This window comes from Nyctibius grandis, chromosome 6 (genome assembly GCF_013368605.1).
Source record: "Nyctibius grandis isolate bNycGra1 chromosome 6, bNycGra1.pri, whole genome shotgun sequence".
In the NCBI taxonomy this organism is placed as follows: domain Eukaryota; kingdom Metazoa; phylum Chordata; class Aves; order Nyctibiiformes; family Nyctibiidae; genus Nyctibius; species Nyctibius grandis.
The window spans coordinates 16353654-16370164 of record NC_090663.1 but is presented as its reverse complement, the minus strand read 5'-3'; the positions used below and the strand labels follow the sequence as shown (position 1 = coordinate 16370164).

Sequence of the window (16511 nt, the reverse complement as noted above, 5' to 3'; positions counted from 1 at the left end):
CTTTCCTTTCATCACTTTAAAACATGTTGTCCAGTCACTGTTTTCATTTCTGCCAACTCTTTTGCTTGCCAATCACTTGCCTGTGGAAAACCCTTAGGACAGGCAGCCTCCTACTGAAGGAAAACACATTTGCTATTCCACTGGATAATACACTTAAGACATCAAGCATCACCTTTTACGTAGGGCCTACTTGCCAGTGCCAAATGAAAAAAAAAATATGTATGTATATACATGCTCAAACCAAAAAAAACACTAGTAACACCTGGAAAGAAACATGGTTGTAAAGCCAGAAAGAGCACTTTAAGCATGCTTTATTACAACAGTTTATCCAAATGTTCTTTATTTACCCAGAAAAGATGATAAAATCATATGCTCCAGTCTCGGAAGTCCAAGAGCATTTCACCCACCGCAACTATTGCCATGTAAGGATATGGACATCACTCTGATCACATCACAGCTGAAGGTATTGTCCGTGTCTTGGCTATATTTTAGTCTTGCAACTAGAGCATTTCATGCCACAGCTCAGCTGAAGCCACATTTGCTGTTATCAACAAAGCACAAAACCTCAGTGATGCTGGCACCATTGCTCTGCTGTTCAAAACAGGGTGGACTAGATTGTGATTACTGGTGTTGCTCCTAGGCATAGTATTTTTGCCTTTTTTAGAAAAAATCCCGTATCAGCAAGCGTCAGAAAAGCTGAGACTTTCTTTAACTAGAGACAATCATAAAATATACTGTTTATGCACGGGGACAAGCAAACATGAAATATACATCAGGAGATGTACATTTATACAACAAATCAATTCATCATTGACAGTTCTGGTTTTTATTGTACAACAATAACCAATACATAAGCTACACACCAAAAGAAAATAAGCCTCAGAGAATGGAGCAACAGTGGTAACACAGATGGTGCAAGGCACAGGCACATTACCACACACACAGAGGAAGAAGTGAGCAATTCACCCAGGGTAAATCTCTAGCTGGTGTTGGGCAGCTTTAGAGCTTTTAGTATCCAAGAATCTGTTCGGGCATTTCAGTTATTCCTGGTGAAAAATCTTTACTTTTTCCTAGAAAACTCAAATTGCTTCTAAATAGCTCCCCTTTCTGTGTGCCTTTGTTTGTAAAAGACTACGGAGATTTAAGAGGAACATTATCCTAGCAAGCTTTTCAGCCCTCTAACTCAACACTGCTAGCAACACTTTATCTTTAGAGCACAGAACCTTGCAACCCGGAGTTCATCACAGAGGAAAGATGTATTTGCAAAACCAAACTTGTTCAGATTGGTACTTCACTCCTGAGCAAAGTGAAGGATTTTTACCTTCTTTTTACTTTCTTAATCCAGCAGTCACCTGGATTTCAGACACTTTATGAATTTAGATTCATTATCAGCACACACTGCATAAAGGAAGCTTTTGAGATTGAGGAAAAAAATGCACAAAAGTAGTGTTTTACTGGAAAAAAAAACAGGAAACATCAACTAACCTGCCAAGTTGTGTTACCGGTTTTATCAGTTATGGTATGAACTGACTTCAAGAGAGCTTAATTTTATTAACACCCACGAAATCAGTTGGGGATGTTGGCCACTCTGAATTTGATGCTTGTGGTAGGCATTCACAGAGTAAGATTTCTGCAACACTGTCTAAAAAAGAAAGAGCTATTGCAGGTGCTTTATTTTGATTTACACTACTACCAGTAACAGTATTTCCAAATTCAACATATTATTTTATTAGTATTTAGGAGCAGATTTTCTGCTTCAGAGGTGTCATAATTATTCCATTTATGTCCCCAGTTACTCAACTACAACCTAAGACAAAAAGATGTTAACCTGAAATAACAAGCTGCGTGCCTTGCTACCAAACAGCACTGGCTGGAATGGGTCTCTCCCGCCTCACAGTCCTGTGTCTGATTCAGAGACCAAAAGCAAGCCTAGAGCTAGGAAGAGAATGAAATGGTGCCCACAACAGCACACAGTACAGGTACATTCTGAGCCAGTTGATAGTTGTTCACCATCACAGTAAGTCATACACTATTTCTAAAATGAGTAGATGCATTTACTAAAACGACACCCTTCACTTCTACCCTTTCTTGCTAACTGCTACATGATCTTTAGTCAGCAGTAAAGAAACTTTTCTTATTGAGAAGAGTTGTGACATAGTCAGTAGACCACATTTGGATATACTAGTGTTTTCATTTAGCCTGCACCTAGGGCAAAACAATAACCAGTTGCTCTATCACCCAAGACCCCTCCCCAGCTAAGAGCAGGAATTGGGAAAAAAAGGAAGACTTGAAGACTAAAATTTAAACAGAATTAATAAAATAAGAAAACTAATACCAATACTAATGCAAAAGACACAAAGTTATACTTGGCCCATAGAGCGGTGGCAAATCCCTCCATAGATCACAACCATTGAGATGAAAGGAGAAAGCAAAAGAGAGAGAACAGAGCAAAGAGCCTCCCGCTCCCCAGCAGCTTTCCCCTTTATAGTGAACCTGACGTTAATGCTACAGAATACTCCTGTGGGCCAGCCTGGGTCAGCTGCCCTGGCTTTCACTGCTAAAGGCCTTGATCACCACACCACAGCTGGCCACAAACTGAAACAAAATGTAACAGAAAATTGATTCTATAAATTTTATCCCTGCAAAACCAGAACAACTGGTAGGGGCTGTTCCAGGCTTCAAGCTGCAGACTCCCCACCCCTCTTAAACTTTAGTGCTTTAATCCTTCTAGACGTCTGTGCAGAAAATATAAAACTACACAAATAGAAGCCAGAATTTTTTAAATTACTCTGGTATCCAGAAATAAAAATCTCTTATACTTGTCAGATTTGTTTCCTTCTGCAGAGTTGTAAATAGTCTAGGAGTACTTAGTTTACAGCACGAAAACTAGGGGCAAGCTTTACACTTGTAACTTACTTTTAAGTCTGCAACACCCCTGACACTCTTGCCTTCATGATCAAACTGATTTTTAATGAATACTACAGAGGGCAATTTCTAACATCCGTAGCTGGCCAAGATCTCCACTCATTACACCACAAAATTTGTGTAACCAGAACACTATTACTGCCAAGCCCCTTTTCTTTTGCTCTAAGCCAGTCACTCTTTATATTTTTAAGCCCGTTTTTGTACTTTCTTTCATCCTTACCCATCGTGGTCAGGACAGGAGCTCAGCCGACTAGACAGGAAGAGACTGGAGAGTGTCCTGGTTTCATGGGGATGAAATTCATAGAATCAATTTTCTGTTACATTTTGGTTTAGTTTGTGGCCAGCTGTGGTGTGGTGATCAAGGCCATTAGCAGTGAAAGCCAGGGCAGCTGACACAGGCTGGCCCACAGGTGTATTCTGTAGCATTAATTACAGGTTCACTATAAATGGGAAAGCTGCTGGGGAGGGGTGGGGCTTTTTGTTCTGTTTTCTTCTTTCTCAATGATTACTCTCAGGAGCAACTTGCTACTACTCTCTGAGCTAAGTGTAATTTTGTGTCTTTTGTATTAGTATCAACATTGGTTTTCTTATTTTATTAAGTCTGTTTAAATTTTAGTCTGTGGGTCTCCCTCTTTTTCTCAATTCCTGCTGTCAGATGGGGAGGGGTCTTGGGTGAACAACTGCTTACTGTTTAGCCCTGGGTGTGGGCTAAAGGAAGACAAGAGCCAGACCCCAGCCAGTGAGATAGCACTGTCCCTCAGTTATTGTCCTAACTATAATGAAATTAACTTCTCTAGTTCCAGGGTTTTTTTTGCTTACTGCCTCTGGGGTTGTGTTTTAGTTATAACAGGTCAGCCTGGGAACTAACCAGCTGGCAGTCTGCACTGCATTCAACTTCAAAGAGCATGGAAACAGAAGATACTCAGAGGAGTGACAAGTGCAGTTAGAATCACTGATGAGACTTTTGGACAGCATATTAAACAGCTGTGACTGTAACACCGAGACAAATGTAGAGAGGCATGACAAAGTAAGTTGCAAACAAGAGATGGCCTGAAAGCCCTTCAGTAGAAAAGCACGTGGGAATGCACAGATATCTAAAGGAAGCAAGGTTAAACTCAAGTATTTTAAATGCCAACACCCAGGTGCCTCATGCAGGCCTCCCACAGCCCCAGAGAGCCTGAGGAAAGATGAGGTGAAGGATCCCACGCAAAGGCCTAAGCCTTCAGTTACCCTGGGGGTGCCGGCAGGAGCGTTCCCTGAAGCAGAGCAGGGAGGGCCGCGAGGAGTCTCTGTTAACAGCCCGTTCCCCGGCTCCCGCACACCCTCTCCCGCCCAGCCCCGCTGCACACAGCCACCGCCAGGTCGCGGTCGTCTCGGCCCGCAGCCGGCCCCGCCCCGCCGGCCGGAGGCCCCGCCCTCCCGCCTCCGCCCGCCGCAGTGCCCCGGCCCCGCCCCGCGCCTCGGGGAGGAAGCGCTCTGCGCTGCCCCCACCATGATGGCGGCCAGCGCAGGAAGGGGCGGTGCGCGGGGAGGAGCTGCGAGGGCACCGCCGGGGTGTGCGGCAGCGGCGCGGCGGCGGGCGGCTGGGGCAGGGTGCGCGGGGCTGCTCCGCGCTGCCCGCAGCGCACAGCCGCGGCCGCGCGGCGCGAGGGGGCTACCGGCCAGGCGGGCGGGGGCTGAGGGCCGCCGCGGCCGCCCCGTTCCCCCCCCCGCCGCCGGCTCGGGGCCCCACTCGAGCGGGCCGCGAGCGGCTCCGCCCCCCTCCGTCTCCTTAAAGGGCCCGCGGCTCCTGCGCGCGGCCCTGCCAGTGCTCGCCCCGCGCCGATGGCGCCGCTCTGGGCGGCGGCGTCGCTGCTTCCCTCCCCGTCCCCTGCCGCTTCCTCCCTCCGTTCCCTTTCGCTTCCGGGGTCAGCGCTGCCGCGGCCGCTGCTCAGTAACAAGCCCCGTCCCGGGGCCCGGCCGGGAGAGCCGGCCGTCGCGGTCCGCGCAGGCCGCGCCGCCCCGCCGCCCCCATGGCCAGCAACCCTCAGCCGCAGCCCCCGCCGCCGCCGCCCCCGCCGCCGCCCCCTCAGCAGCCGCCGCCGCTGCCGGGGGCCGGGGCCGCCGTGGGGGGCGGCGCGGCCGAGCCCGAGCTGGTCTCCATGATCGTCAACCACCTCAAGAGCCAGGGGCTCTTCGACCAGTTCCGGCGCGACTGCCTGGCCGACGTGGACACCAAGGTGGGGGCGCGCGGGCCCGGCGGCCGGCGCCTCGGAGGGGGGGCCCGGCACCCTGCCGGTGGCTCTCCCCGGGCTCCGGCACATCGGGGGTAGGCTGGGCCTGTCCGAGAGCGGCGGGGCCCGGCCGGGGGTGGCGGCGGATGGTGGGGTGTGCGCCCCGCTCTCGGGGGTGGGGAGCGGCCGCCTGGGCCCGAGCGGGGCTCCGGCTCGGCCCGCGGCCCCGGGGCTGTTCTTGGTGTGCCCGGGGGCAAAGCTGGAGCCGCTGTTTTCGGAGGGGAGCGTGGGCTGGCCGGCGGTGCAAACACGGCTGGTTTTGTGGGGTGTTTCTAGTGATACGGGTGTGTTTAACCTGCTGTGATCGCCGCAAAGGAGCGGGAGCAGCTGTGGCTTCAGTGGGTTGGGGGTGTCCGACAGGGCTCCCAGCTCTTCTAGTCCGGCCTCTGGGAGGATAACTGCTTATCACAGCCCTCCTCTCCAACCTCTCTGTTGTTGCTTTCTAGCCTGCCTACCAGAATTTGAGACAGCGCGTTGACAACTTTGTTTCCAATCATTTGGCAACTCATACCTGGAGTCCTCATCTCAACAAGAACCAGCTGAGAAATAACATTAGGCAGCAGGTTCTCAAGTAAGTGATAGCTCTGGGTTTTCTTTATTTGAACATCCTTGTGTACCATGAGAGGTGACAGAGGCTCTAGGTCAATTGTAAAGTGCCTGTTTTCTTCAAAGAAACTTCTGAAGTAGCTTTTTTTATTTTTAGTGTTTAAAACGTGGTACTATTTCAGATAGCAACTCACCATCACCATTAGTCAGATTGCAAATATTATTTTGTCTGATCCAAGTTGATGCAGGAGTGGAAAGCTTGTTTCTGACTTGGGATGTAACACCTAGCTAAAGTCGATATTTACTGTTTCATTTAAGGGAGATATTAATAAAATTGCTCTTATCGTCAAGTTTTGAACTAAGGAAAATTAAAAGGATTTGACAAACTAAGCTCTGCGGAGTAAAAAGCTAAATTCACAAAACAAAACTGGATGTAAGTCTAGCTAGACAGAGAAGAGGTTTTTCAGAACTGCTGCTACGTCAAAATGATGTCAAACACTTATCTGATGTTATGTTATTTCATGAGGGTTCCTCTAGTTTTTCTTCTCAAAACTTAGTGTCATAAGAAACGTTAGGAAATTTCTTCAAAGTAGCATGAGTTTGGTCACTAAACGGAGTCAAACAAGGGATTTGGGAACAAGCTTACTCAGTTATGCTGTAGTGGTACCACTGATAACTGGTACTGGGGAGCTGTTTTGTTTAGGGGGAGAGGAGCAGTTGATTGTTTTTTTTTTCGTTCTTTTTAAAGAAGCAGTGAGGACAAGAGGCAGTATATGTTCCACAAAAGATTATAGGGGTCTAGAGAGAACCTGTAGATACAAAGTTCTCTATTGCCTTTTGTTTGATTTACTGAAGATTAAGTGTGTTCTATAAAGCTGCAGAACTTTGAGATGTCACACTGTATTGGATGGAACATAACTTAGGGTGGTGATGACTTATTTAGTAGTTATTTGTCCCTCATGCCTTCTATAATTCATCTGTTTTATGCCATGGGAATAGATAACATCAGGCTGCTGCTTAATTTTTTCCACAAATGTTGTTTTTACAGTTGGATAACATTTGTAGGCATAACCAGTAATGACAGAACAACAGGCTGTTTGTTGTGTTAATTCCATGCAGTTGGATTGCTTTGTTTCTCTAGCATTTTTTTTTCTTAGTTTATAAGGCGTAGAGAGAGCTGTTGAAGTACAGGCAGTTGGCTAAATACATAGCTGCAGTGATGCTTAGAAAAATGTTAATGCTTCATTGGAGGCTCTTAAGAGTGTTTACATCACATCTAAATGAGCGTATTTCATTAAGATGTTTTGAAAAGTCATTTTTCTTACTAAGTGTTCACGTAACTTTGTTTCAGGTCTGGAATGTTGGAATCTGGAATTGACAGAATTATTTCTCAGGTTGTGGACCCAAAGATCAACCACACATTCAGACCTCAGGTGGAAAAAGCTGTCCATGAATTTTTAGCCACATTGAATCACAAAGAGGAGGCAGGTCCCAGTACAGCTCCGAGTGAGGAGAAAACAGATGCTTCTACTACAGTACAAGGTATTCTACCATTTGTCTGAGCAGTCTATTAACAAAAATTTGTTTTTCTGGAGAGCGGAAATGTTGACTAGGTTTGCTGCTAGCACAGAATTGTTAGCATCAGTATTAACAAGCTGAGCTTCAGGCAGCGTACCATAATACTTGTCTCTTACTGTATGTATAAAGGTAGATGGCAAGAGAGACGTCGCCATGTACCACCATGTCACTCTGTCACTTCTGCTTGAGATTACAAGGGATCAGTTTACTGTAGGGAAAAAAGTTGGTCTCAGAGTTTGGCCCTCTAAGTATTATAGGATTAGGTAAGGCACAGCTGTAAGAGAAGAATGATTCAATATTTTTATGCGTTCATAGATCGGAAAATCATTATCTATGAGACAGTTAGCTGTCTTAATGCAGTTGCGGTGTGCAGTAAAATTTGAATGGCTAAGGTCCTTCCAGGAGCTTAAGTTCTGCTGTAAATCAGCCAATCTTAAGTTTGTTTATAAACGCAGCACTTTTTCTTTACGATTTTCATTTATGTTGCCTGGTATCAACTTCTAAACACTCTTGCAGGTAGTTGTCCATTCTTTCCCTTCCTAAGAGACTCCAGAGCAGTCCATCTATTTGTAACCAAACCCTTTATTTAAATCCTAGCCCTTTTCCTGTGAGGCCCACTTCCTTTAAAGTAGGTGGGTTAACAAGCCAGCTGCAGTTCTTAGTGCTAATCCAGTTAACCCTTTCTCATCCATCTTCAGAGTTGCTTCTAAGAAGATGGGAAAGTGATAAGGTATTTCTGATAATCCTATTGTTACATAACGAATATGCTGAGTCCATTTCTATGTCATTTGTGGAGATACCAGAGGTATGAAAAACAGACTTTCTGCTGCAGTATTCTATATTGTGCTTCTCCAGAGTCATCATCCCATTTAGGATGATGGTAAAGTTGAATTAGGATTGTGTTCAGAACATCCTTCCCATAGACAACCCCTGCTTTCTTTAGCTGATCTCAGGAACAGCGGTCTGTCCGAATCTCCAGTAATTAGATCATAATTGCTGCAGGAATGCAACTTCTTGTTCTTTTTTTTTTTCTTTTTTTAAAACAAATTCTGTAGATGCAAAATTAGTCAAACCTTTTAGTTAATTTTACTTATTTTAAATAGAGTAATTATCCTTTTTCCTTTCACTTGCTTAAAATTCTATCTGAACAGATTTACAGAAACTAAGATGAACTAAAACTGTTTTCTTTCTTACTCGTCAAGGTGTCTCTACTACAGCAACTAGTGACAACGTAGCTAGTGATGCAATGTCCATTTTGGAAACAATAACTTCTCTTAACCAAGAAGCAAGTGCTGCCAGGGCTTCAACAGAGAACTCAAATCCCAAGAACAATGACAAAGTTGCAAAAAGACTCTCATCTCAGCAGAGTGTGGATGGTAGCACTGATAGAGAGAGAAATACAGAGGACTTGCTAGACAGAGAGAAGGCAATTTGTGATCCTTCTGGAGAAGGGGCTGAAACATTTGCAAAGTGTGAAGATTTAAATGAGCTTCCCTGCCAAAGTGAAGAAATTAAAAATTCATCGAAGGATACTAATAATTTGACTTTTACAAATAAAGATACGAGTAAAGAAATTCAACAGGAAAGTGAAGATCAAAAGGGTAAATTATTAGATAAATATGACAAGAAACCAGACAGCATTGAAAAAGGTGAAAGAAGAAAAGAGAAGAAGGAAAAACTTGACAAGAAGTCTGACCATTCAAAGAAAAGTGATGATACTGCAAAGTCAAAAGAAGAAAAGCAAGCAAGAGAGTCAGAACCAGTGAAACAGTTAGTTCCAGAAAGAAATAGCAATAAACATAAAACAACTGAAAGCACTAAAGAGACTAAAGAAGGTATGGTGTGGGCAATGCTCTTCCTTGAAATATGAATATGGAGGGTTTTTTAGGCATATTCAGGAGGTGAGTCGGAAGTATATTTGGAATGTAGGTTCTCTGCTGGTTCTGGCAAATTTGTCTAGCTAGCTGCAGCTAGGTCTTGGTTCATCTCGCTTAACTGAGGTACCCACATTAGGAATCAGATGAGCTTTGATTCCTCGAGTGTGTGATTGGTCATCTGTCTTACTCTGACAAGTTCTCTCAACGATTCCAGTCTGCATTTAAAGTTTCTAGTTGTACCTTAGGGTGTTTTTTGTTTTAAGTAAACCAGAGTTAGCCTAATAACATTTCATTAAGGTATTACAAATTTATTGGGTTTTTTTTCCTGTTTCTTGTTCTTAAGATAATTTTGTTTTCAGTGGCAAAATCACTGTTTTGATAAGAAAAGTTTCTCAAATACAGTGTGCTGCATTACAGCCCTTTCTTTCTGATTTTTCCTTTGCAAGAAAATACATCAGTAGATTCAGATATGGATGTACTTAGTGACATCACTGTCAGCTCTGTCCATACCAGTGACCTTTCTTCCTTCGAAGAGGAGAGTGAAGAGGAGGCTGTAATTTCTGACAGTACTGAAGAGGGGGAGATCACATCAGATGGTAAAATAATTAGATTGTTAAGTAGCAACAAAGAACATGCAATGCTTTCGTTAAGTGCATCATATAATAAATTTGAGGTTTTACAGTATATTTTATTGTACTTGTTTTTGAGGAAGAATTTGAACGTGGAATGGATAACATTTGTGCAATTACGAAAGACAAGTAGTGGACATACTTTGATTATTTTTTTTAATACCTTGATGTATTTTAAACATTGTAAATCTTATTTGTATTACGGTATTTCATAGGTGACAAAAACACTTAATGGTGATGGATATGTCCCTTTCCTGTGGGGTTTTTTCCCTTCCCTTCTGCCATGAATTTGGTATAACATTGGAGTGCTTTGTTTGTGACCTCACAGTAGTGGTTGTGGCTGACTTTGCAGATCAGGTCAGTTTTAGAGCTTTAGGATTGCAGGGATTTCCAAATTCTACCTGGCCACAGTAGAAGGAACAAGAATGGATCTAGCTTTAAGAGTTTGGAAGCACCAAATCTTTTCACTGACTGGGTTACCTTTGTGTGTTCTCCTTGTCTAGAGCAGACCTCACACTCAGATTTCTGCAGATATGTGGCTTTTGCAGTTAATAAGACTTTCCATTTCATAATACAGAGTGCCTTAGTACCTGAATGAGTTGTCTCTAGTATGCTGTGAGCATGTCTTTTCTGCTCTAAGAATATTATTTAGAAGCACTGAATTACTTGCATATTCTCTGGCTTTGGTGTTACCTTTAAACATGACAGATTGTGTTCAGTTCTGACTCAATATTTGTGAAGTGAAAACAAGCCTTAAGTATATTTCAGGGATACAAATAATTTGTACAGTATGGAGCACAAATGTTTTTGCTCTATTTCTAATAATCCTGATAAAACTGAAATATATTTATTTATTTTTACTTGAATAATACATGAGTATAAACAACAATGTGTTTTGTGTATATATTTCAGTAAGCCTGTCTAGTTTTTATGTTCTCAAATATTGGACAAATTTTTTTGGTGTAGGGAAGAAGCTTAATTTAATGCATAGCAGAAATTATATTCTGACTTCCTATGCACTGTTAACTACTAAATATTACATGTAAAAGGGCAACGTGATTACAGGCAAGAGGGTAAGCCGAATTGTTGTATCCTAGTTTATTCTGGGGTTTATCTTTCGATTGTTTGGCTGAATGGTGTGCACAAACACATGAATATACCTTTCAGGTTTTTACAATCTAGTGATACTTTGATGTTGAAGGGTTTAATTTTTTAACTGTTTGTTTTCAGAAGAAATAATTGTTGATACATTTTGAGTAGTTCTGCCTCCTCAAAAATTATGTTGAAAGCACTGCCTTAATTTATCAGTGTATCTCTACGCTTCACTAACCTTTCTTCAGATGAAGAGGAGAAAAACAGTCAGAGTAAGACAAAGCCTCATGCTAATGAGCTGAGTGATGGGAAAGCCAAGCCTGTTCGTCATGCTTATGTTCGCAAGCCTTTCTTGTATTCCAAATACTTCAGTGATTCTGATGATGAACGAACTGTAGAACAACGCCGTCAGTCCATTGTAAGTGTGGATTTTGTTACTGCTCACATTCTAGCTCCTTAAAACTTTTCGGCACAGGAGTTCCACTTCTTATTTGATGGTAGTTTGTGAGGGGGAGTCTTCTGTTTCTTCTCACTTCATTTTTTTTTTTTTATCCCTTGTGTTACAACTGCCCCTCCTTCAGAGTTCCACCGATATTGCATGATCTGTTCTCTAGGGAAGCACTCTGCTGGTAACAGTTTGAAGGCTTCTGGTGGTGAAAGCAATGACACACTTTTCCATCTTTTTCCCCTGCTCTAAAATGAACAGCCTTTTAGTGTTGACAGAGGATTTACTAATTACATGCAGTGTCTTCGCAGAATCACAGCAATAGATGGATTCTTTCTCAGTTGAGTGATTTGATATGGAGAGTAAGAACTGCTACACATGTCTTTTTTTATATTTATATATATTTAATATATACACTATGTATATATTATCTATACATATATAAAAATAAAAAATAAGGTATATTCTTTGAGAAGGTCTCATAGCCTCAGTCAGTGGTGTTAAGTGGCAATAAAACTCTTTGGAACTCAGCTAGTTTCACTTGACAGAAGTGCATGATCTGTTCTCTAGGGAAGTACTCTGCTGGTAATAGTTTGAAGGCTTCTGGTGGTGAAAGGATTCCATTAACTTTCATGTAGTGATTTCTAAGGTCTATTTATTTTCTAGTTTACTTCAAGCTACAATGTTCTGTTTTCTGTGGGTTTTAGACATACATTTGTAGTCAAAGAATGCTACTGTTTGTCCTAATGATAAATTAATTGTTTTCCTTGTTTTTGTATTTCAGGCCAAAGAAAAAGAAGAGAGACTCCTAAGAAGACGGGTTAACAGAGAGAAGCTTGAAGAAAAGCGTAAACAGAAGGCTGCAGAAAAAACAAAATCCCTAAAAACTGGAAATCAAAATGCTAAAGGTATGAGAAGTATAACGTTAGCCCCTGCTGCCCCACACTCCCTCGCTCTCTCTCTGGAAGAAAACATTCAGCTTAAAATATTGGTAATAGGTCTCTAGTCATTTCCCTTAAAAACCCAACATTTCAACAGTGATATAATAGCAAAATGTATAATGCAAATTATTAATACAAACTTCTGCGTGTTCACTTTTTCGTATATCCTTTCATATATCATTACATTGCTTAAACGCAATGAATACCTATATACACTAGTATTCTCTGACACACATTAGTACTCTTTGTACTGCTTTCAGTCACATTTATAGCTGAAACGGTGATATAATGACATGCTTATGTATTTCACCATTTGTGTTTTATTGTAGGAAAAAGTGGCTTGAACTTAGAAGAACCTTCATCAAGAAGTCTTGAGTCAAAAGCTACTGGTACCAGCATTAAGGATGTCCTTAAAGAACAGAAATTTTTAGAAAAAAAAGTAGCCTTGAGCAGAAAAAGAAAAAGAGATTCAAGGTATTCATGTATTTGCTCAAAAGGAATTTTTTTGAATAGTTGTTTTTGCATATTGAAAAAGTTCTCTTCAACTTTGCAGTTAGCCTTACTCATTCTAACAATTTCCTCTTAAAATATTCACATAATTTTGTTACCAATAAGCATGAAGTTCAGGCAGAAAATCAAATTATAGCTGCTTAAATATACTGCAGCTCAGACTGCAGTAGCAGCCTTTATGTGGCTTTTCACACACAGAATGGAAATAAAGGTGTGAGAATGGACAGCTTTTAGATGTTTGTGCATCTAATATGTCAGTCAGTCAGCTTGGCTTGGTCTTTAAATTGATTTTTTACATAGATACGTACACGTGTACATATCTGTCTCCATTCAGGTATATATAGGGCAAGGAGATCTCTTAACCCATTTTACAGGGACACCTGTAGTACTAATATTGTCATACTAGTATTCTGTACTTTAAAGCACTGATGTCCAGAGGATATTTTTGGAGTTGGTACACATAATTTTCCAAGAGAAAAAAGCTTGGACAAATTGACTAGTCAAAAGTTGTGTGACCATGTTCTATTTAACTATTTTTAGTGTGCATTTCTCTCTCCTCCAGCTTTAAAAGCCAAAAGCTTACAAACTATTGTTAGGCTGATACCAATTTTTCTTTTTTTAATTGTCTCAATTCCTGTTTCAGGCATGCTGAAGATGGCTGCAAAAAGAAATATGAGCCATCTGAAGAAGATTCTAAGGAAATGCAAAAGATAAATGAGGTGTGTGTCTCTTAAATATGTCTCTTAAATATAAACCTTATGATCTTCTTTTTAATTGTAATAGTACTCATTCATATGTCCATACCAAACTGCATAATATCGCATTCATCCTTATGAATTAGTTTTTTTAGTGCTAGTTCTTTCAGTTGCATTAGTGATCTGACATTGCTGTAGTAATGTTTTCTGAATTCCAGTAGCCACTAGAATATACAGTCCACGTATTCAGTGCTGATGCATGTTGTAGTAGAAGATGAGATATAGTTGAAGCCCTATTCTGTGAAGCATGTTGGGTTTTAAAAAAGGAAAAAGTGTGTCTTTTATGCAAAGGCTTGAGGAGCTTGATCTATTTAATCTTCTCACTGGGAAGTTAAAACTGAATGTAGTCCAGACACTAAAGGAAACAGAATTTTTATCATGAGAGTTTTTACCAACACCATCATTAAGGAAAAAAAAAAAAGTGATAGTTGGAAGTTCAAATGGAAGTCTAGATTTCTCTTTAGTGTGTCTTAGGTGTTGTTTGTTTGGGTTTGTGGAGAGTTTGCCCTTAAAAGTTCTGTTCGGTCATGTAGTGAAGGAACTGTGTAACATTTGCTTATATATATAAAAACTTTCTTTTGTAGACTTGTGAAAAAAATTCTTCCAAAGAATTGAAGCATAATCATGGGAAAAGTGAAATCTCTAAACAGCTTCGAAGACTTTCAGAATCGGTGCATTCAACTGAGGAAAGCAAAAGTGATTCTAAAGCAGAAAAAGAACATAAAAGAAAAACCTCCACCTCTTTGCAAGCTGAAGGAGTCCAGCAGGATAGTGAAACAAGGGATCCAAAAAGACAACTGGATAGAGCAGAAGTCAGTACTGAAGAACTACAGAAGCAGAGATCCATATTTAAAAATGAAAAACACCCCAAAAAAGATAGTGACACAGAAATTCAACATATGAGAAATGCTGCCAAAAAAGAAGCCAAGTCTTACAGAGAGAAAAATGAAAAGGAAAGAACTGCTTTAGAAGATAAACTTTCTTTAAAGCACAAATACAAAGGAGACGGTATTCACAAATCAAGTGAAGATGTTGAACTCCATTCATTTGAGAGAAGTTTGAAAGGAGAGGATGGTGGTCAGAAACATAATCAACAAGTAAAAGTTTCCTCAGATGACAAATCTGAAAGAAAAAGTAAACACCGAAGTGAACGGAAAATATCAGTAACAGGAAGAGATGGAAAAAATATTTCTGAATTGAGCTTAAAAGCTGAAGAATTGCTGCGTAAGGAAAACAAAAAAGACAGACATCTCTCAACTGAAAAGTCAAGAGCAGAATACAAGTCCAAAAGGTCCCTGAGTGATTCCAGGCCACAAAAGGGTTCCCTAAGTGCCTCAAAGCAACTTGCTTCTGCATCACACAGAAGGAGCGAAAGCTACTCGGAAGATAAACATGAAATAGAATCAACTAACTCTGATTGTAATTTGAAACAAGAAGATGGTGTTCATAAAGACAGACGAAGATCTAAGAGCCTTGTAGAAGACAAGATTTTGTTAAAGTCTAAGTCAAAGAGTCATAGTAAACAATTCAAAGCATCTGAAACAGAATTGCAGGAAAATTTTACAAAACAAGAGACTGGTCAGAAACTAGACAAAGATAAGAGCGTGGAAGAGAATGATTCAGATAAGCAACACAAATCCAAGAATGAAGAGAAAGTTTTTGAGGAGAGTGGTGCTGAGTTTGAGCTTGCAAGTGGCACGCAATCAACTCAGGGATCACAAAAAGACTTTAGTCACAGAGGTAAGTTACATTCTGGAGAAAGAGGATCTGTGAAAGAGAAATACAGAGGTGATAAAGATTTAAGCAGTTCCAAACTAGAAAGAAGGTTCTCTGCCGAAGGTCACAAAAGCAGAAACTTAAAGCACAGCATCAAGGAAATAAAGAAGAAGGAAGAGAGTATCAAATTGGAAGATAAAGATACTAAAGAAATGGATAGTGGGCATGAAAAAGTATTGAGCATCACAGTGGCAATGGATAAAAAACAAAGCAAGAAGATATCCTGTGAAAGTAGAAAAGGCAGTGTATCAAACCAAGATTTACTTGGAGAAGAAAAGCAATCAGCTAGCACAACTGAAAGCAGCCATGCTCCAGCCCCTCAAAAGTCAAATATGAATAATGATAACTTGCATTCTGGTCACGAGGAAGAGCTGATGGAACTTGATTTGAAACAAACAAAAGTACAGGAAGCATCTAACGTCGAAGGAAAAAACATTCAAAGTTCCCTCCAAGCCACAGGTGCCAAGTATGCAACAAAAGAAAAAGTATCTCTCTCTATTTCGAATATGGAATTAAAACACAGCTTGGCAGATCCTGAAGCTTGTGAATCGCAGTTTCTGCCTGCAGCTGAAAAAACTGTTAAACAAGAAGATACCACTAATAAACAAGTTGGTGCCTTAGACACTTTGTCCAAACAAGCTTCCATGGATCAAGGACCCACTAAACAAGGGGCTTGTAAAATGAGCGTTGTGTGTGAAAGAAGTGGTAGACTCTTACTGAATGCTCCCAGTAAGGATCAAGCTTCAGAAGATGGCAGAAGACCAAAGAATTTAAAAACTGTGATAAATTCTAATTCAGATGATGTTCCTTTAGCCATTGATTCTTCCAGAGAAGATGCTGCTGATGCAAAGTCCATGGATATGGATATGGATATCTCGGATTTTACAGATTCCTTGGGTAGTATGTCTAAAGAATGCCATAATTCAGAGGAGACTTCTTTATTTGAAGATACTTTCATTTTGAAGAATGATGCAGCACAGGTTGTATACATGGAACAACAAGATAGTGCAGTGCTGAGTTCAGTCATGAAAGACGATGGTGACACCACCACTATGACAAACAGTATAGAAAAAGATAATGAGGTGCCCCAGGCTGATGAACAGGCAAAGGAAGACAATACAGCTGGATTACCTAGTCCAGAAGATAATGATGAAGCAGCAAAAT

The 16511-nt window shown here is 41.2% G+C and overlaps 1 protein-coding gene across 1 annotated transcript in view; it reads left to right on the top strand.

Annotated features, from left to right (window-relative positions):
- The first annotated feature begins 4810 nt into the window (after nt 1–4810).
- BOD1L1 (biorientation of chromosomes in cell division 1 like 1) overlaps nt 4811–16511 on the top strand; it is a 38653-nt gene continuing 26952 nt past the window's right edge. Inside the window, 10 exon segments of the mRNA XM_068402914.1 lie at nt 4811–5144; nt 5645–5769; nt 7096–7286; nt 8525–9157; nt 9646–9795; nt 11169–11338; nt 12150–12273; nt 12636–12780; nt 13460–13535; nt 14156–16510. Of these exon segments, the coding sequence (XP_068259015.1) occupies nt 4938–5144; nt 5645–5769; nt 7096–7286; nt 8525–9157; nt 9646–9795; nt 11169–11338; nt 12150–12273; nt 12636–12780; nt 13460–13535; nt 14156–16510 (4176 nt within the window). The 5' untranslated portion in view covers nt 4811–4937.